The sequence below is a fragment of the Stigmatopora argus genome, chromosome 1 (genome assembly GCF_051989625.1).
Source record: "Stigmatopora argus isolate UIUO_Sarg chromosome 1, RoL_Sarg_1.0, whole genome shotgun sequence".
Taxonomy (NCBI): Eukaryota; Metazoa; Chordata; class Actinopteri; order Syngnathiformes; family Syngnathidae; genus Stigmatopora; species Stigmatopora argus.
The window spans coordinates 23,648,216-23,668,814 of NC_135387.1; the positions used below are offsets into that span (position 1 = coordinate 23,648,216).

The 20,599-nt window shown below is 38.3% G+C and overlaps 3 protein-coding genes across 7 annotated transcripts in view; all 3 read right to left on the reverse strand.

The window, feature by feature from the left end:
• Positions 1-2,161, reverse strand: part of sema3b (sema domain, immunoglobulin domain (Ig), short basic domain, secreted, (semaphorin) 3B) — a 108,290-nt gene extending 106,129 nt beyond the window's left edge. The window contains exon 1 of the mRNA XM_077609979.1: positions 2,040-2,161. The gene's annotated coding sequence lies outside the window, so the exon portion shown is untranslated. The remainder of the gene's footprint in view (positions 1-2,039) is intronic.
• LOC144082703 (acylamino-acid-releasing enzyme) lies at positions 2,059-11,115 on the reverse strand. Of its 3 annotated transcripts, XM_077610010.1 has the most exons (22): positions 11,039-11,115; positions 9,413-9,538; positions 8,942-9,080; positions 7,850-7,925; positions 7,684-7,759; positions 7,318-7,415; positions 7,114-7,248; positions 6,946-7,037; positions 6,687-6,724; positions 6,126-6,247; positions 5,973-6,033; positions 5,641-5,735; positions 5,384-5,435; positions 5,199-5,302; positions 4,843-4,981; positions 4,670-4,753; positions 4,507-4,587; positions 4,112-4,200; positions 3,829-4,022; positions 3,656-3,758; positions 3,188-3,294; positions 2,059-2,195 (listed from the first exon to the last, which is right to left on the reverse strand). In XM_077610010.1, the coding sequence occupies exons 2-22, from the start codon at positions 9,528-9,530 to the stop codon at positions 2,096-2,098; spliced, it is 2,103 nt and encodes a 700-aa protein (XP_077466136.1). In that variant the 5' UTR covers positions 9,531-9,538; positions 11,039-11,115; the 3' UTR covers positions 2,059-2,095. The 3 variants fall into 3 exon arrangements, with proteins under 3 accessions (XP_077466136.1, XP_077466126.1, XP_077466147.1); XM_077610000.1 differs by having other exon boundaries at positions 7,114-7,415; XM_077610021.1 differs by lacking the exons at positions 2,059-2,195; positions 3,188-3,294 and adding an exon at positions 3,354-3,571 and having other exon boundaries at positions 7,114-7,415.
• Positions 11,116-12,044: 929 nt separating this feature from the next.
• On the reverse strand, positions 12,045-20,307 carry ifrd2 (interferon-related developmental regulator 2). Of its 3 annotated transcripts, XM_077610040.1 has the most exons (14): positions 19,907-20,307; positions 19,628-19,807; positions 18,064-18,120; positions 17,198-17,314; positions 16,106-16,190; positions 15,902-16,026; positions 15,641-15,798; positions 15,443-15,496; positions 15,157-15,335; positions 14,925-15,033; positions 14,339-14,473; positions 14,129-14,257; positions 13,662-13,754; positions 12,045-13,480 (listed from the first exon to the last, which is right to left on the reverse strand). In XM_077610040.1, exons 2-14 carry the CDS (start codon positions 19,668-19,670, stop codon positions 13,400-13,402), a joined length of 1,365 nt encoding a protein of 454 aa, XP_077466166.1. In that variant the 5' UTR covers positions 19,671-19,807; positions 19,907-20,307; the 3' UTR covers positions 12,045-13,399. The 3 variants fall into 3 exon arrangements, with proteins under 3 accessions (XP_077466166.1, XP_077466156.1, XP_077466173.1); XM_077610030.1 differs by having other exon boundaries at positions 19,628-20,307; XM_077610047.1 differs by lacking the exon at positions 18,064-18,120 and having other exon boundaries at positions 19,628-20,306.
• Positions 20,308-20,599: the final 292 nt, after the last annotated feature.

Consider the following 20,599-nt stretch of genomic DNA (forward strand, 5'->3'; position numbering starts at 1 on the left):
ACAAAAATATATCAGAAAAGTGGAGCAGGGGGACTTTAAATTGCAGTTGTCGTACTTCATCTGTTGCGATAAATCGAAAGAAACAATTGATTATGTGGAAAAGTGCGTATTTAGAGGAGACCGTCGACTTTCTTTCCGGAATTTGGTTAAACTTATCTGTGCACTCTTGTCAAAATACCCATGAATTGCCACAAATTGATAAGCCACTTGTCACACTTTATTGCTTGATTTTGAGCTGAACTTGGGGAATGGAATTCCATGTTGCAAATTTAGCTGCGCAGTGGCCGTATTTAGCAACTTTTCAAATCCCGCGAGCGACTCTTTCTCTCCGAGAAGCAACAAAGGACGAGCTTTCATGGTGGCACCGGACACTTGGGTGGACTTTTGTCTCCTTCTAACGCAATCAATTATGCCTTCACCAAGTCATCATCAGCCAATAGCATTTCAGTATGCAATTTGTGACTATCTGACAGCATTTGTGTGCCAACCCCAAGATTTTAACATCATCTTTCCACCTCTGCAAAAAAATTCTGGAGACACCACCAAGTGCTATACACACATTTCCTCGATACCTTGGCGATCCACTTTTAAAACCTTATCATCAGAATCACGGTTAACCCCGCAAAACTGCCACTGAGTCACCCACCCAGTCACGTCCAATTTTCTCTGGGTTCCCATGCAACAAGCTTTCACTCACAAGGAAGGTCTTCTTAGAACAATTGCACACTTGCCACCTGCCCGTCTCCTTATGAAGCGTTTATTGTTTTCTACTTTTCTTCCTCTGGCGTCGTTTAAAGACAGGAAGCTGCAGAACAATTCAACACCAAGAGGTCTTTTGTCTCCCTAAGTCCAAAATCACACAGGCAGTCTTTCCTGCCTTTGTCTGCCTCCTACATGTGGCGAGCCGGAGCACCAGCGTGCGCCTCGTCTCGACTTGGGAACAATGCTGGGTTCTCAGCGCCTCGGCCCACACACTAGAATACCACGGACGGCCGCGCTGAACGTCTCCCTCTGTCCGTCAATGTTGAGTCACTTCTCCTTCCCTTTGGCATTTTCATCAGAACCGTCTCCATCCCACCCCAAACGGTGACATCAACACACGCCCAACCGAACGGTGACCTCATTAGGCCGCAGCTGCTCGTCAAGGCCACGCAGCATAGAGACAGATAAAGCATCCAAGAGGAAATCGCTGCTAGATATATTTTGTTGTACGCAGTTGCTGATTAACTTGTTTCCAGTAAAGGAAGATGCCCTAATGGAAATTGAGGGAAATTGTTCAAGCCTTCAAAGGGTTATTATCCCTTGGGATCGTTTTACCAAAACAAATCCTTGCAAACTAACTTAACCTCCATACATCCATTTATCTATTTAATATCTTTCATTTTTATCATTTTTTCTCTCTCTCTGAGAATCCTTGCAATTTTTTTTAGATCCACTTTTTGGCCCCCAACTGAGCATTCAAGAATCTAAGCTTTACAACTCACATATAAAAAATTAAAAAAAACACATGAACAACATAAGGCATTGAGTTTCAATTTGGTTACATCGATATACACTTTCTTTTTATGTTTGTTTTAGTAATCAATTTCGTCCCAGTCAACAAATTCTCTATGCAGTAGTAATAGTTCCCAAAAAATGGCTATATGGTAAGAGGCTGCCCTCTATGGGACGTTTAAGACTATTTATCACTCGCTTTCGAAAAAGCAAGTATAATACTAAATACTAGCTTGGTGCGCAACTTGTGTTTAAATATTTCAGGCCATAGATAGACTTAGAAACACGAACCAGAATATGTGTTGCAAGATGAGTTTAAGGTGTGTATTTTCGCCTTAAGAAAAAAAAAGAAATACATTTTGATTAACCTATTTTGTGGAAAGAGAATGGAAGAATGCAATCTAAATGTGATGTTTTCAATGTATTTATACATATACTGTGGGCGTGTGTGCACATGTGTGATTAAATAATGTTTTATTATATTTATAATATAAATCAATATTATGTACACATGCACACAAAACACATGCATATGTAGTACATACATTTTTTATTGCACCATCTCCAGAATTCAAATGGGATCATGCGATGTAGGTGTGTGTTAGAGATGCAGGAAAAGCCACATAACCGTGTTGAGAAAGCACTGGGCTTGCGTGTCAACTCGAGAGAGAGAATGGCCGTCCTCAGCAAACCAAAGTAACCTGCAAAGACCAACATAATGGTCACCGTATTGCACCAAACACCAAAAAGTGAAGGACTACAGCAAAGAAAAAGTCAAATCATTTCAAAACAAGTAGACTAGAAAATAACATTAGAACTACTCATTTCATGATTTATTTATTATTGATTTCTATGGAAAAATAAGGACTTAAAGCACAAGACATCCATCCCCCAGTAGAAATGGTCTGTCTTCATGTGAAAGACAAGTTGCTTTATGTAATGGGCGTATGCAAATCATGCATTTAAGCCACCTCTGATAATGGAGAAAATATCATTTAAATACAAAAATGATCATACTGCTTATAAGCATGGCCATTGTGTTTATAAAAATGATATCAGTCGTGCCAGGTGCGTACAGCGCACAAATGCTGATGCACTCACAAGAAATCAAAAGTAGCTAAATAAAATGAACGCCCTTCATAGTTTTTGTACTTCTTTAATCTGTGGCTGTTTCTTCGCCTGAGACTCAAACTTCAGGCTTCACTTTGTGGCTCCAATAAAGCTTGTTTCGCATATAGCACAGAGGGTAGCCAATGCAAGACGAGTCTCTGTAAAGCCCTTGTGTATTCGCAAGTGCTGCCATGCGCTAGAAACCATGGATTTTCGAAGATCGTGGCTGCTACTAATCGGCGACAAAGCCTGCCGACCGCTTTTTGATGCGTCAAAAACTGGGGATTTAATAAATCAATATAGCTCCAGCCGATACCATGCACTTGGACGTAGTAACGATTAAAAAAAAAGAGGATATTCACTGTTTGCTACCACGAGTGGATGCTATGCAAGCGCCGATTAGCCGTTTCAGGTGACGTTTGTGTTAACGAAAACACCCTCTTATGCATGATGCCATCACAAAGGAACATTTTCAGGCAAGCCGTGGCTATTTTGACAGATTTAAATAGTGCGGATAGACACAGTGTACCACAACAAAGCTGTTATGTTGAGACTTTGGGAACATATTGGGCTGTTACGATACCTGACTGGTGATGCTTGACTCTTCAGAACTTTATAGAGCTCTAGACCTTGATAAGGAGACACACGTCTGTCTTTGCCTCCCAGCATCAAAAGCACTGGAGCCTTGATCTTTAAATATAGAAACAGTAACGTTACAACGTGATCAGTCCATGACAAAACAAAAAATAATTCATGTCCTTAATCAACATTGCCGCCAATTGTTGGCCTGATTTATCACATAACAGGGCAACAGTTGTACACTCAGGATAGAATTGGCTTTCTAATTATTTCGAGGGAGGAATAGTTATTACCTCAAGTAAGGCCCCAAACTCTCACAACTCTTTACAAAAAAAGTGATGCCAAAAACAGTCATAACTTTCACATCCACGTCATTTACATCACATATCTGCTAAGATAATATGCAAACACCCGTTGCTTTAAATTTTACTATGGAGCAAATTGTATCTTTCTAAATTCGGGCATAGCTGACCTTCTCAGCATGTACGATAGGAGACCTCTCCAACATGGCGGCCAATGCTTCTGCAGTTGGTCTCTGGTCGTACGAGTACTTCAGGCCCACACAGGTGTAACGCCTGGTGGTGTGAAGAATTAAACATCTCCATTGGCGACAATTGGGTTGACAAAGAAAGCAGCCAGTCTCACCAGTCCACAATGTCACTGGTACCCAGTAAGGTGGCAGCATTGACGACAGGGTTCCGAGCCGCACATGCCCTGTAGAACTCTGGGTACTGAGCTACCAGGTGACAGGAGAGAAAACCACCATGGGAACCGCCAATCACAGCCACGCGTTTGGTGTCAAGACTGGAGTCACTCTGCAGCGCGACAAGCACGGCCCTCTGGGTAAAAGACAGTTAGTTAATGGGTAGATACAATAAGTGGTGGTTGCTACCTGATCCTCGAGAATGAGTTCGGTTAGTTACTGTACCTGCACATCTTTAACATCTTGGCTTCCAATGCGACCAATGAGGGACAGAATGCTGTGTTGGCCAAAGCCTGTGGAGCCGCGGTAGTTCACTTTGAATTAAAAAGAGGAAAAAAAGAAGATTGAAATGTAAAATGTATTTAAAAAAATCTTTGTCACAAAGTAGAGTACTACAAAAACACAGGACTGCACCAAAGCTTCAAGACTCGCCCCCAAAAATCCTGAACAACCAAAAAAATATACACAGTTTCTGTACTTAAACCTCAAACAAATAAACAAATGGGTAAAATTATAGTAATAAGAAAATATTTTATAGAATTATTCTTTCCAAAAATGTGTATTAAAAGAGATTGCTTTGAATTTTATGCAGAAGTACTTAAATAGGTGTAGTGTCCCACCCATGAGCACAGCGAAGCCAAGAGAGACAAGACCAGCGGTAGTGCTATTCCACTCTGCAGCAAACTGGGAATGTGGCCCTCCTATGGAAGACAAGTTTTACAAAATCCAGAACAAAAAAATGCAAGTAATTGTGGATTTCAATGAATCGTTATTAAGACCTACCATGGATAAAGACCACAAGAGGTGTCAGAGACCCTCGGCGAGGACCGCTTGGGTTAACCAGGACCGCACCAAACTTTAACCCGGCTAAAAACACGGATTATAAAAAATTTAAAAAATGCAAACTTTTAGCAGCCCGAAAAGAAAATCTGTTTGCATTTTTGTATAAATCTTACGATAGTCAGGATTTTCCTCTTCTGGTGGGGGTGCCAAATCTAGAACCGTCCACGGGAAGGTGAAGGTCAACTTGGGCTCCTGGAGAGGGTACCAGGTGACATCTTTCACTTCACCTGCAGGAGGGAGGAACCCTACCAGCTACAAATACAAATGTTCACAAATGAAGCCAATGATGAGGGTTAATAAAACATGTGTTATTGATATGAATATCTGCACACATACTGTATCTGTAATACTTTGATAGTCTCAATCTAAACTCAAAATTAGGTTTGTTAGGTCACCTATTTGGACTGCATTCATTAGATGTGCAAGTGTATTGTATTACTAAGTCTAAGTTGTGTGTGTGTTTATTAACCATTGTTGGAGGAGTATTGGGGGCGGAGCAACACACGACTATTAGGTCTTTCTGAATGGTCAGCAGCTTCCAGCTGCCATAAATCTTAGTAGCATTAGACGAGCCTAAAATAGATGCAGGGGAAAAAAAGACAATTGAGAAACTATGTTACTGAATTCAGCTGTAAAATAAGGAAGGAATCTTACCACTAGAAAGGCAAAACACTTTCTTTGACCCTCTGTCCACCATGAAGAGATCCTGAAAGATGGGTAGAAGAAACAATGTGAAGGGGAAAATCTGTCCACTAAATTGACACTAAAGACTATAATAAGGATTTACAGTTCCAAATCAACAATTTATATAGCATTTTCACAACAGCCATAGATGCAGAAAACCCAATTCCAAAAATGAATAGTTGTGTAGAAGTAAAATGTTCATGTGGCACATGCATAATATATTTTACTTTGCGGTTCTGACAGGCGCTGGTAAATAGAACTCTCTGTCCATCTGCAGACCAACAGCTAGATGGCAGGGCCTCATAAAGACCAGTGAATCCATCTGCAGCAAAAGCAAATATCCAAATGTAGACTTAAATACATGTGCTTCCAAGTTCACTTGAGAACGTTCATCAACATGAATCGTAAGAACTGAGAAACTGAAACTGAGAAAAAGAATGCATGGGGGGGAAAACACTACTTGAATGAATCAAGGACAACAATACATGAAGTTACATATATCATATATTTTCATAAGACATGACCAGAATTCCTAGAGAGAGAAAAAAATGTCACTTACCACTCAGTGGCCTATTGACAACATCCAAGAGTGTGGAAGACTCCCTATTTTTGAGGTCCAACTGTGGGAAATAATCCACTGGTTACTTGTGGAACACAAGAGTGTAAACACAATACACAGACACAGACACATGCCTGTACTCGATGCAATTACCTGTTGCAGACTAAGGCACTGATGGTGAGGACCAAAAACCTTTCCCTGCAAGTAGACTAGTGTGGTACCGTCTGGACTCAGCCTGGGACAGGACACTGACTGGTCATCACCCGTCAAGCGTTCTGTTTTCAAAGAAAAAAATGAATGCACTGGTGTGGGAGTGCCAAATATCAATATTCTATTCAGGATGTAACATGGAAAGGTCAAATGGTAAACTTAACTGATTGATTTTAGGAGGGGAAATGTGTGGATGTAAATGGTGTCAAAACATCTTTAAAAAAGTTGCCATAATGCCTTTTCCAAATTGTAGGTTTTGTGGTAGTCTTTTTAAATGACAGGCGGATTCATGTACCGTATTTTCACGACTATAAAGCGCACCGCATTATAAGGCGCACCCTCAATGAATGACACATTTTAAAAAAAAATTTCATATATAAAGCACACTGGATTATAAGGCGCCCTGTCTATTTTGGAGAAAAATTAAGACTTTTAAGTGTGCCTTATAGTTGTGAAAATACGGTATTTGTTAAGAAATATTTGAATTTAGAATGAATGACTCACCACATTGACCAGCCGTGTGAAGTTGAAACAAAGCTGACCTGCAAGAGTTAGTTATGATGTTTGAAAAACAGGGTCTTTGGAGTTTATATTTCTAAAAAATATATATATTTTACTAACATTTTAAAATGCATATAAATGGATTATTTATTTAGAAAAGACAAAATAATTTAGACTTGGCTGAGACTGAGCAACTTCAAGAATACCATTAATGTCACTGTATCAAATCATGATCAAGTATAACATGAAACATCTCTCGAACCTGCGATTGGAGCAGAACTTGAGTCCCAATCTGAAAGGTTCATGGTACCAACCAATGAAAAACACAGATTGACCCCCTGGAGCCCAGCAAGCCTGAGGGAGACAAAAACAGTCCACACACTCAGAACAAGCCGTAAGGCGAAGATGTTTGAAGGACAGCATTTTTGACCTGTCCTGGAGAGATGTCAGCAGGAACACCTTGTAACACATCCACTGAGCCACAGTGCAGATTGACCACACAAATGACTGGAGTGCTCTTGTTAGTCAGAGCCTCGCCCCAGTCTTCAGCGTAAACGTTGTTATCCTTTTCGTACATATGCAAAATGAGATGAAAACTTTTAGATGTGTTGGTGCTTGTGTACGCGTTATTTACCTTCCCAAATGTAGACCTGTCGCTTGTGTTTTTCATCTTCTCAGCTACGTAGAGAAGCTTGCTCTCACATAACGACCATGACAGAACACCAAACTGAACTGGGAGTACACAAAAAAGGAAGATATGGAATCCTTTCTTGCTTTTGACAGCTTTGTATGAACACCATGTTTGGTATCTTTTTGAATAGCTCTCATGTACTGTATTTTTTAGGACTACGGTAGCTGGACGGCAGAACGTAATGACAAACAAGTATTTCTATACTCAGTCGCAGCGATAATCACAACAGTCTACAGAAAGAATACTTATATGGCAAGAATATCTGGGAGAGAGAAAAAAGATAGCTAGATAGCTAAATAGCCGCCTTACCATCATCATAAACACTGCCGTGTTTGTTGAGGGCACTCAGGTTGAGGCATTTGCTGAGGCCATGACGGTCCCAAATCTAGAACAGTGCAAAACCTTGTTAACAAACATCTTGATCAAAGAATAAAATGAAGCAGACACACCAAACTAAGGTATGTTACCTGCTCACCTCCAGCAGCAGGTCACCACCCTTGTCTCGGACCACAGCCCTCAGGTTCCCAGAGGGTGAGAGTTTGCTGAGTAATCTATATATTCGGAGGGAAAAAAATGAATGCTAGGAATTGGTCAAACCGAATCAACTTTTTAAATTATAGGCCATCTGGCCCAAATACGGTCAATATGCAACATAGGAAGAATGTCTAATTCAGGGGTGGCCAACTCCAGTCCTTGAGAGCCGTTACCCGGTCTGTCTTCCATATCTCCTTCCACCAACACACCTGAATCAAATAATCTGGATCGGTATCAAGCTTAAGGACATCTTGCTGATGAGTTTATCATTTGATTCTGGTGTGGTAGAGGGGGGAGATATGGAAAACGGACCAGATAGCGGCTCTTGAGGACCAGAGTTGGCCACCAATGGTCTAATTTATTGTCCATACAGTTGTACACCTCACCCTATACGTACATGTAAAACAACTTAATACAAAGAGTCTTCTTAAAATATGATTTTCACGTTTTCCGAGTTGCCTGCCATATCATAAAAAAGATGGAAGGATTATAAATCTGCAATATAGCAGGGGTATAAAAGATCAATCAGAACGTAGCAGGGATTTTCAAAATAAAGAAGATTGGCACCCTTGACTAGAGTCTCATATTAAATGTTCCCGCCTGCTATTGAAAAGGTCCCGGTTTTTAATTTTGATGTTTGTTCTTTTTCAGGTTTGCAAGATTATTTGTGTTAAAATGTTACTGTACTGGCTAGTATAATCTGTCCAAGTATATTTTGGCTGAAATGCTCAATATTTCATTTGCAAATAAGCTTTACTACCAGGATAGTAAAGGAAAAGACGAACTGCCTCAGAGAAAATACATCTGACTGATAATAAAAAGGAAAATGCAAATAAAATCAAAGCCTCTATCAAAGTAAAAAAATAACCATAAAAATACAGAGTTAAAAACAAAAACGGTCTTGTGTATGTAACAATCTCCATGCTGACATCCCCAAAAATAAAAACGCAAGAAATTATTTAAATCTGATGACGTCTCGTGCAATACTTTTCAGCCATTTAAAGGGTTGCATCAATTGCAATTTAATACTGACTCTCCAGACAGAGGTAGACACGGTCCTGGCGGGAAGACAGTCGTAATGTGATGCCCGTGGTCTTGAGGACTTGAAATCAGAGTCCACTCCTGTGAGTAAGTAAGTTTGGATGCTCGCACCAAATCTGTCTGACTCCATCCTGAAAATGAATTTCAGATTTTTCTTAGTGGAATGTTCGGGTAAAATGTTTATGGAAAAACTTCCTCCAAAATTTAGAAGGGCAATAGTAGCTCCAATCCCAATCTCAGACAAAGTGATCACATGATCAACAAAGTTGGAAGTTTTAGCAGCACTTCTAACTGACCCAGAATCTGTTACCTCAACTATTTCACCACTACAAAGCCTTATGTCTTCAAACAAAAGCAACAATATTTTGAAAATGGGAACACTATGCGTAGTTTCTAAAAACACCTCTTCTGTTTAGTGTAAGTAATGTATTATTCCAAAATAAAACTAACTTAACGTGCATACCTGCTGTCACTGAGATCAGATGAATGTCTCCTTCTTCTTGTTCCCGAACTTCAGCGGAAAATGGCGTGGGGAGAGAGCTGACTTCTCCATACACCCTTGTAACTTGTTTGGCCTCCATGTGCGGGACTGGAATCAAGACAAAACCACACGGCATGGGGTCAACAAGCTTGGTAAAACTATGTCAAATACGATGGTTTTAACTCTAAAATGCTTAAAGTTTAACCACTGGAGTTCCTTCACAGGCATGAAATTGCCAATGATTTACTTTCCAAATCGAAACACCACAGGTTTCTTGGCATTAACTGTTTAAGTGACTTGTTTATAATGTAAACTACGTGTCAAAGTGGCGGCCCGGGGGCCAAATCTGGCCCGACGCATCATTTTGTGTGGTCCGGGAAAGTCAATCATGAGTGCCAACTTTCTGTTTTAGGATCAAATTAAAATGAAGAGTATAGATGCATATTAAATTTCCTGATTTTCCTCCTTTTAAATCAGTAATTGTAATTTTTTAATCCATTTTTTCTGTATTTTTAGTTCAAAAATAATTTTATAAAATCTAAAAATATATTTTAAAAAAAGCTAAAATAAACATTGTTTTAGATCTATAAAAAACGGAATATTCAGGGTTTTTTAATCCAGTTCTTTTAATCCATTTTTTAAAAAAAAATCTAAATATTATATCTAAAATGGTGCGGCCCACATGAAATCAAGTTGACGTTAACGCGGCCCGCGAACCAACCCGAGTCTGACACCTTTGATGTAAGCCAATCCGTTCATAAATATAAACAACTTCAAGTAGAGATTGATCGATTATCGGCGCCGACATTTGGAAATTTGACGTATATCGGTATCGGCCTTTTGTTTTTTTTTAAATCTGACAGGCCGATAAGAAAATCAATTTAAAACTGGCTCTCATGCCCATTCGACGCCATTATTTTGGTAATGATACGAGTTGTCCTTTCTTCGAAATCAGTGCAGAGTTCTCGAACCTCAACTTAGGAATCGCTGTGCCTTCATTTGTGGCCTCTGAATGTTTCCTTTTGAATGTGTCTTGATATTGCTCCCAATTATCTTCCATAGGGTGCTGCTTCCAATTTTTGCACATCTTTGGCAGTCTTCCTGGCCTAATTTTGGCAAACTGCAGCCCTGCAAATGCTTTATTAAATGCAGCTGTCTAATGATGCAGCAATCCTATAATTTCAGGCAGTGAATTTTGAGATCCTTAAGACATAATAGCAATTTTGGGACAAACTTCCAAGCCAGTCCGCTAAAATTTGGGCATTGAAATTCACAGCCAGTCCTCCAAGTTTAAATCAATTGGACGTCTCTCATTGTCAATGGCAGGCAATGAGTTAAACGACAAAAGCATTGTACTTAGACTGGTAGTATTTGATAATTTGCTATCAAGTAATTTAATTATAAGGAGCTTGCAGCAGGGTATCAGGAATCTAAAGTAAGTTTGCAACCACCTTAAAATAGGATAGCAGACCAGCTAACTTGGCTAACTCACGCTAGGTTGCAGATAACAAAACATCTAAAACCATAACTATAAATTGTAATTCTGGCTATCAGTAGATAATTTCATACACATTTACAGACTCATTCAACGCTTGAGAAGCAACTTACCAGATACAACTACACAGTTTTGTTTCGAAAACTAAGGGATGGTTTCAGGTATCAACATCGAACTTCCGGTCATCGGGGACAATATAGTTAAAATTATTCAATCAATATTAGAAATAATTACATGATTTCTTAAGTTTTCATATCTTTCAGATAAGTGTGTCAACGCACTCATCCTGTACGAAAAGATAATCCATTGACATATAATTAATCATATCGTAAAACAAATAATAATAATTGTTAACCCTTTCAGGGACACTTCCGATCTTGACCCCTTTATAGGGAAAGTGACAATTTTTGGACACTTACATATTAAGAATTTAAATATATATATATGACTGTATATATTATATATATATATATATATATATATATATATATATATATATATATATATATATATATATATATATATATATATATATAATATACAGTCATATATATATATTTAAATTATATATATATATATATATATATATATATATAGTATTTACACCATTACATTCCATTGACGGCGATAGACGTCCAATTACTTTAAACTAGGAGAACTGACCATGAACTCTTAACTATCAGTGGTGTCAACAGTGCTAGACTTAGACATCCAACCAAGTATATAGTATTTTCAAAGATTAAAAAAAAAAAAAAGTCGTTCATAAATCGTGCATGAAAGGCTTAAAGTTTAAGCCTTTCATGCACGATTTATGAACGACTTTTTTTTTTCAAACCTGTTAATTTTAGTCATCAGTTTACAGATTGTCAAAATCTAACATTCAAAGTCTTGAAAGATTATAATATGACATAAAACCAACCTGAAAAAAGTATATTTTGGGTATCGTAAATGTAAGGCCCCCAAAAATATTTCTATGCACACAATACTTCTTTGGCCCATCATTATTAATTAGATGCGAATTCTATTAATATGTATAAATTTCACTTTCTAAAAATAACTGTAAAAACATCCCTAAACCATATAAATCATGTTTTGAGAAAGTAAATAAGAAGTCAACACTCAAAACACTCCTTTAATTATTCAAGTAATGCCAACCTGCAATAAAATAGACAAAACAGCAGCAATTTTCCATCTTCACAAAGCTGTAAACTGTATCCTGCATTTCTGATATTAGCTCCACACCAAACCGTTCTATTTAATAATGACATGAAATTTAAAATATAAATAGCAACAAGCAGATGGCTATTTTTTTCCCTTTTCAAAAAATTAAGTAGTACAAAATGTGACAATCATTTGGTTTCAATCAAGCAAATACCATTTTAAAAATACTGATTAAACGTCAAAGCACCCCACGTAATTTCAAGTTGCTAGTGTGGATTTGGCAATTATATTCATATCAAGAACATTTGTTAGCTTCCACATTGTTTTCCTTTCTCCAAAGAGGACAATGCTAAACACTTCAAGTCAGCATATTCTAGCACCCATCAGTTTTTAAAAACCACAACATACAAAAAAACAGTGTAAAATGCCTGAGAAATATTCCCCATATTCCAATACATATTCTGTTATATTAAAATAATTATTCCAATGCGGCAAGCTTGTGGCATCACATTCCTATAACATCTAAGCATAATTTATATGGCCCAAGATGCATAGACAATATGAGAAAATAGAGAAAAAATAATTCATTTATTTTTCATATATTGTTGCTTTGACAAAAAAGATTGCAAAAAAAGTTGCGTCGCTATATAAATTGTGAATAAAACGTGATCCTAAATGTTGAAATTTCAATATTGTATTCAAAATATAACAGAGGGCAGATCAAGTTTAGAACTGTGAAAATACTGAATTTAAATGTCATTTTGTCAACAAATCTCAAAAAGCAGGGACAAGTTGCAAAAAAGGCTGTAAAAGACAAATGCAGATAATGAAAAGGAATTCCTATTCCCAAACCTGAGAAACATTGAGACTGTTTTAAGATGTGATGCCACACAATGGCAGAAAGTCTTGTCTTACCTTTTTGGGATTTGTGGACACTGCAGAATTTAAAATCAACCGTTGAGCTCTCAATTATGTTCCATTTTGAATAAAATAGTGAAATGTTCATTGCATTCAATTTCTACAGTATCCCTCTTTAGAATCCACTTTGTATTTCTCTTTGGAGGCACTTATTCTTTCATGTTCCAGTTAAAAATGATTTGACAACTACAAAGTGTTAACATGAATATTAAATCATTAAATGTCATTTCCCTGTATCATAAATTGGCATTTTTTTTCCATATTTGGGAAATGTTGATTTTGGGAGGATGCATAAGATAGGTAAAACCAAAGGGTTATTAATTCATCAAGCATGTACGAGACCAGCTTTAAGGCAGTCGATTGGTGTCGAGTTCTTTAACAAACACATTTTCTCTTCACATGACGTCGGCCCGTTTGTCCCGGACTTTATTCCTCTGCTTCGTCCTGGCCTTGAAGGCAGCGGAGTTGAACAGATGCTAGAGGGGAAAAGACAGGCTAAATTTCAACCAGATATCCATTTAATGTTTCATCAGATTTTGGAGATTGTTTATCGTCAGCCAAATCAAAATAATCAATACTGCATCTCTAGAATCCTGAATATGAAGCATAAAATAAAACATTTAGTAGCTCCTAAGGCCAGAAGAAGGGTATATTTACCTTCTCAAATCGGGAGATCTTGTTCGCTTTGTTTGTGGCATCAATGATGATGGGTGGGCCGAGACCAATGATGTCTCTCAGAAGGGTGTTGAACTGTGGCCGAAAAAAGAAAACACATAAAAGCTTTTATGGACCCAGGAGAAAAATGAAAAACCATAGTAGCTTCCCGTGGGAGGGAAATCTACTTGACCAATCAAGAAACAATATAAAGCATACCCACCTATTAAGTTTATGTCAAAAATCTTAAACTGGGAGCGCATTAAAAAAAGGGTAGGGAGAGAGCGACATCTGTTCCACATGCAAAAAGACAGGTGGCGCAAGCGAGAAAGTTGCTCTATTATACAGTCGTAGAAAGAATTGCCTTATTTATCCATGTCATTTCCTTCTTTGAGCATTCAATCAATTAGCACTGGAATGTTATGGTAGAAATAATTGATCAAATCTGTAGTTGTTTTGCGTCCGCCGACCTGCAGATGGTATCTGACGCCAGACTCCAGGATCTCTTTGAAAGCGTCGTAGATTCTTCGCCTCATCCAGCTGTCAATGTACACGCTCTCCACTCCAAACCTGATCTTCTCTTCTGTAAAGTCCTCGTTCTGAGGCAGAAATGATACGACAGCTTCATTTAGACACGGACCAACAACAGTATACAGCGTGTAGGTCTTGCAAGAGCCTACCTCAATGTAGTGTAGAACCTCTCTGAAGATGGAGCGCTGTTTTCTCCTGTCATTCTTGGCACGATGTTTGTGGCTGTCAGTCGCTAAACTCTTCAGACTTTCACACAGACCTTCACCATCCTCCACCTCAAAGTCCTGAATACAAAATATAGAGTACTATACATGACTTGATTGAATGTAAACCTTGTTTTTGCTTAAAATAAAGCACTAATGTGTGACAAGTGAAGAATGTGAGTGCACTACTGGCTAACTCCTCCTAACCAACAGGCAGTAAAAAGTCTGCAATTAATCAGCTCTGATGCAAACAACACAGTCCTAAGCATCCATGCGTAATGCACCCCTAGAATACACCTACCAATTTCATTATGATCTGTCCATTGAGTAAAAATGATAGTGTACACAACCCCAACAACAACATAAGCGCCCTTCAGCGAGTAATAAAAACAATACAAATTTACACGGGTAATATAGACACTAAATTAGAAATCGTATCTCAAGATGGTAAAAAAGGTGTATTTTCAATTCAATAGGACAAGGGTTGCCTAATTTACAACTTATATTACTTTGCTACTCAAAATCTATTTACCTCATCTATCTCCCGTCCCAGTTCGACCAGCAAGGCAATGGTTTCTCCCACAGTGATCCTGTAGTTGACGTCACTACTTTGCAGAGAAGCTTGCAGCTTGGGGAGGTGACTTTAATAAAGGATAATTAAAATACAAGAAATCGAATTTATTTAAGTAAAAAGACTAAGCAACAATTACATTTGGAAAGCTTTTGCATTTGGTTAGGCCACAAAAAAATGGCTACAGACTCACAGATATAGCAATTCAGAGAGTTTAGATGCTGGACAAAGGGTGACGAGTAGGGACCAAGCCTGCATGGTGGCGCTATGGAGCCCTGGAATGCCAGGTTTGGGTGTTGGCAGCATTCCCTCTCTGTTGGGGTAGGAAGACATAAACACGCTCTCCAAAAGGGACAAAGTTCGGATCAAGTCCTGACAGGGTTTAAATGTAAAAAAAAAAACAGACAAAAAAGATGAGTAAATGACACAAAAACATCGCTGGTATTTCAACACTTGTATAAACCCATATGTGTTGTTACCTCTCCATCTTCTGCAGTAGAGACATAGCAACACATTCCCAAAGCTCTTGCACACTGGTTGGAACATAAGCAAAGGTGGAATATGAACAATATAATAAAAATAATACATAAGCATGTGATATATTGGTGCAGATAATTGTGAAATGAAATATGTGAAAAAAGTGTAACTTGGCGACCACAGGAGGTCTGCTGACTCACACTCTGGCGTGCTGATATGCTAGCAGTGTTGTCAATGAGAATGCTGGTTAGGATGGGTCGCAGCACATTAAAGCCCTCTGCCGCCTCTTCCCCACCCCCTAGCTGGATGCAGAGAAGAGCAAAGACAGTCGCCGCTGCGGCTTGCTCCTCCGCGTTGCCTAAAAAGCAGTATGAGAGTATGTTCCTTTTAACGTGAAATTTGTTTAGCGACAACTGCGAGTAGCAAAAAGGAGTGTAGGAGGGACACACGGGTAAATGTACCTTTTTTGAGGCTTCTCTCTAAGCAGTCGCTAACCGTGAAGCGCCTCTCTGTCAGGAAGTCATACAACACTTTGGACGAGAAGGCCTGCCGCAACGACTCGAGTGCCGCGAGTCGGGTTTTTGCGCTGGGAGTGGAAGAAAGAACATTTTTAGTGACATCCTGGCATTGCCGATTTTTTTTTAAATGAGGAAAAAGGGGGTCACCTTTTGTCTGTAAGGTTGTCAATGCACTGTTTGAGTTTGTCTTCTATTTCTTCTTGGGCCGTCTGTTCGTCCACCGGCTCCCCTCCTGTTATGGGATGGATAAACACTAGTCTTGTCAAAAATCCAAAGATTGTCATTACAGGGGTTTTGGTTCGAGAGACGCCTCACAGGAAAGAATGTTTCTTATTAAACCCAGGTTATATTCCTAATACCAATAATATTCCTACCATGTGCACCCACCCCTGAACGGTCATGAAAATTATTGTTTGAATAATTAACGACTAGGACTTCCTACCTACTTCATTATTCATGTCATAAATTTTCTATATGCCATCATTTCTCTACACCAACAGATTTGTATTTAATTTAAAAAAATCAAAGATGGGCATGTATTATACATGGTCATATGTTTTAAAAAAAAATCAAACTTGTAACAATATATTCATGCCTGTAAACATTGGGGCTGTTCAAAAAGCGTCCGGTACTATTTTGGTGTGGAACACTGAAAACTGTCATAAGTGGTCCATTGAAACATTATGGTTTGATCCACATCTTAAGTACTTGTTAGTATATTTGTTTATTGATGTCCATAATACATATTTTTGAGTTACTTTAAATGCTTATTGCTTTGAAAGTATATACAGTAATACTGCGATTAGCACGGTTAATGTGGACCAGACATGGCCGCGATAATGGAAAAACCGCTAAGTAGGGTCACCCCTATTTAAAAATAAACAAATAAAATGTCCTTAGTGCTGAGTCCTAGTGGCTTCTGGTTACGAGTTTTCAGTGTGGGATTTCACATTTTTATGAACTTAAAAATAAATAAATAATAATAATTAAAAAATAAAATATAAAAATATTTTAAAAATTAAAAAAAAATCCCCAGAAAAAAATTCACGATGCAGTGAAGCCACGGAAGTTGAAGCGCAAAATGGCGAGGTATTACTGTATTGCCATTTACAATAAAAAAAGAAAAGGAAAATCAATTGACTATAGATTTTTCCCCATATCCCATCAATCGAATGAATTCAAATGGCTATCACCAGATGAAAAAAATACAAATAATGAAGCTTTAGATTATGCGCAAACCTGCGGCTTCTTCTTGAACAGAGGTGCCTTCACTAGCACTGCTGTAGTGGCTGAGAACGTCCGACGTCAGCTCATCGTCACTGGCTCCCGATTCCACCTTTACTCCATTTTTGGCAGCTAACATAAAATACAAAAATAGAAACATGAAGAGCAGGTGTAGCATTACTCCATAACTAATCTGCACTATAAATACAATCGATACACAGAGATCTGTTTGGACAGAGACAAGCTGCAAGTCCTAAATCTAAAAAAATATGTGCTCCTTGTTGGGTTCCCCAATGCCAATTCCCAATGATGTCATTTAGATGATATTTTCATGTGATATTTTGTTTCTGCTGTATCATCACGTCTGTCTTGTATTTCAATCAGTAATATAGAAACAGTCACACAGAAAATCTGGTGACATGACGTGAATATTTGCTGTGGTGAAAAATAAAATGTTAGACAGTCCTAATTAGAAATAAATATTTTAGTGCACCTATACAAACCAACAATGATGACGGTCAACTGCGTCCAGTTATGTTTTTGTCATCAACTCTGTATGGCGAGCTGCGAACTGCTGGATCAGGATTTTCTCCTGTTAGATTATTGGTGACTAGCATCCCACGTGCACAATCCTCAACGGAATGTGGAATTTGGTGTGCGCATTTTGTGTCGTCAAGGTCATGCGGTGTACGGTGTATTGGCGGGGTGCAATTTTAATGAGTTTTGTGTGTAGGCCTCTCGCGATAATTACTATATTGATGTTTTGTCCAGTACAGAAAATGGCCAAGGAGTTTTATAGTCCACAATGTGTCAGTACGGCGGATTCTCGCTGAGTGTTCTCGCTTCCTCTGCGTGACGACAACTAGGGTTGCAGGAGTTACCTTTCAGTGAGACTTTAGCCGTCAACTGCAGCTGAAGAACATCCTGGCGAAGAGATCCTGGAGATGATGTATGGACGAAGGAATGAATGAAGTAAATATAGCATGTGTGGTTGGGTGACAAGAGTGAGGGGGTGGAATGTGTAAGAGGGTTTGTGAAGGAATGACGGTGAGGATGAAAAGATCCAAAGTCAGCTTTTTGAAATGTTACAATTTCACATAAAAAAAATTAATCGATAGCAAATACTCCTAAGGAAACACTCCTCTCAGAATAAGAAGCGGTTTGTGCCTTTTTGATGTTTTTTTTTTAAAGTATGCATACTGGGTGACAATTTGGAAAACAATGTTGACAAGTTTATTAATGCAGGCCCCAAAGTGTTAAGGTAAAAAAATTGGAAAAAGGAAAACATCTCATACATTTTTTTGAGAATTTTCAGGAAACAAACTGAAGGATTGGTTGAATTTGGGATATTTATGAAAATGTATTTAAGTACTTAGACATTAATTTAACCCTTTGGCTGCCCGATGCTGGAGGATTTATGCCTCTGAAAATTTACATGTTACTTAAAATTTATGAAGGTTATATTTCCTTCTTTTCCATAATTTTCTGATGTTGTGGCGACCATGTCCCATCCAAATACATCCAAAAAACATGCTTTAAATTATCACTGTCAGGGATAAGCATTGTACATTAGAAAATCCATCGATTAGGCACAACTGTCAATTCTAGAGGCCATTCCACATTGTGTCTAATGTGGGGAAAACTCCATGTGTGTTGCAATGAGCCACGTCAGTGTACTAAACGTGAGGATGCACGTGTGACACCCGCAGTGCCCACTCACAAAAAACACGCGATCATATCAGACAAACACGTGGGAACTTTATTTACACGCAGCTGTCACTGAAAAGACTGAAATAAAAGCACGTTTTTCATTGCCACAATTGACTATAAATAAATCCCTATTTTAATACCTGTATTTTTTTCTAATATTTTTCTGCCAACTTTTTACTTTACATCCCAACACTTAATAATAACTGAAAATTTTAGTTAATACTTTGTCGGCAAAGGTTGGTTAATTTTTTTCCAATGTTGCAAATCTTAATAATGGCTTATACATTTAGGCATTACATACAACTTACAATAAAAAACCTATTTTTGTTTATAATTTAGTTCGTTTAGTTAGTAAATCAGTTAATTAATTGAATCACTACTTTTACTTCAGCAAGTCTAGCAAGTGTATTTCTATTTCAGCTTACTGTAATTACAGTGTAAGGAAACTATTATACACCTGCGTCTATAAACCTGAAACACGGTTTATACGACGAAAAACTAGTTTTCCCCAGACAAACTAATCTTACTAGAAAAATAATTCAATAGGATCAATTTGAACGCTATTGCTAGTTGAAACATTGCTAATATTAGATTGACAAAAAGCCATGTGGCAAATGCGTGAGCGTTCCTAGCACCCATAATAAAGCAAGTGTATTTATTTCGTCATACACTCAACGTCAAGTCATTATCTACCTGTGAACAGATTAAATGAATATGGACTGTCATGGCACTCACCCGATTTTGAGGAGCCACGTTTGCCTTTTTTACTTCGCGGCATGACGAGTAGCTTTCAGCGGCCACTTGAAGGCTGTCTGCCGGTGTTAGCTCGATTAGCTAACGTTAGCTTACTTAGTCGTCCCGACTAAAAGCTCCTCTCAGTTCGACAGTCGGCCTTAACCATCTGGTTTGGTCCCCCTGATGACAATTCCGAATAAAAAAAACCGACAAATTTCCAACTGACACTTTAGTTGAAATAAGTTGGCTAATCGACTAGTGACCCGAGCCGTCCATTACTTCCACGCGGGAATGTAATCGTATCAGCAGGCGATGAAGCCGTTCACTTTCCAGGTTGTCATCGGTGTATTATCTATGTTTGTCGCCAGGTATTCTATAAGTAACACCGGGTTGGCACAGCGAACATTTGTAAAAGAGTTTGGGGCGATGTTTGAAGCACACTGCGGTCACCAGGTCCACCATCTTCTTCTCAGTCACAGTACAGAGCACGCCGGCTGCCGGGGTTGCCAGTTTGGGCTTGTTCGGGGGTGCCAGTTCCTTTCACACTGATCCCCCTTTCCGCAAAAGGTTGGGACAAAAAGATGATATATACGTATTTAGGATTCAAAATTTGGAATTGCGATTTCAATTGTCTGCTCCTGTTCTCACTAGAATGATTTCTATATGGTATTCACTTTTACCAGTGAAAAGAAAAATAGTTTTGTAACACCTACGAAATGGTTGCGTTAATTACGTCGTTGACGTCGCCAAATACAAAGGTCTGATTTGCGTCACCTGGTGGCACTTCCTTATTCCCAGTAACAAATATATAACAACAATAATAACAAATAATAATATTAAACTTACGCAGATTTGTTTTTATTAGACATTAGTAGTTTTTTTTCAATTATATTTTTAGTTTTGGGGGCATTTTATTATTTAGTATGTTTAGTAGTATGTTGACTACTATTTATCTCCATTATTTATTGATTA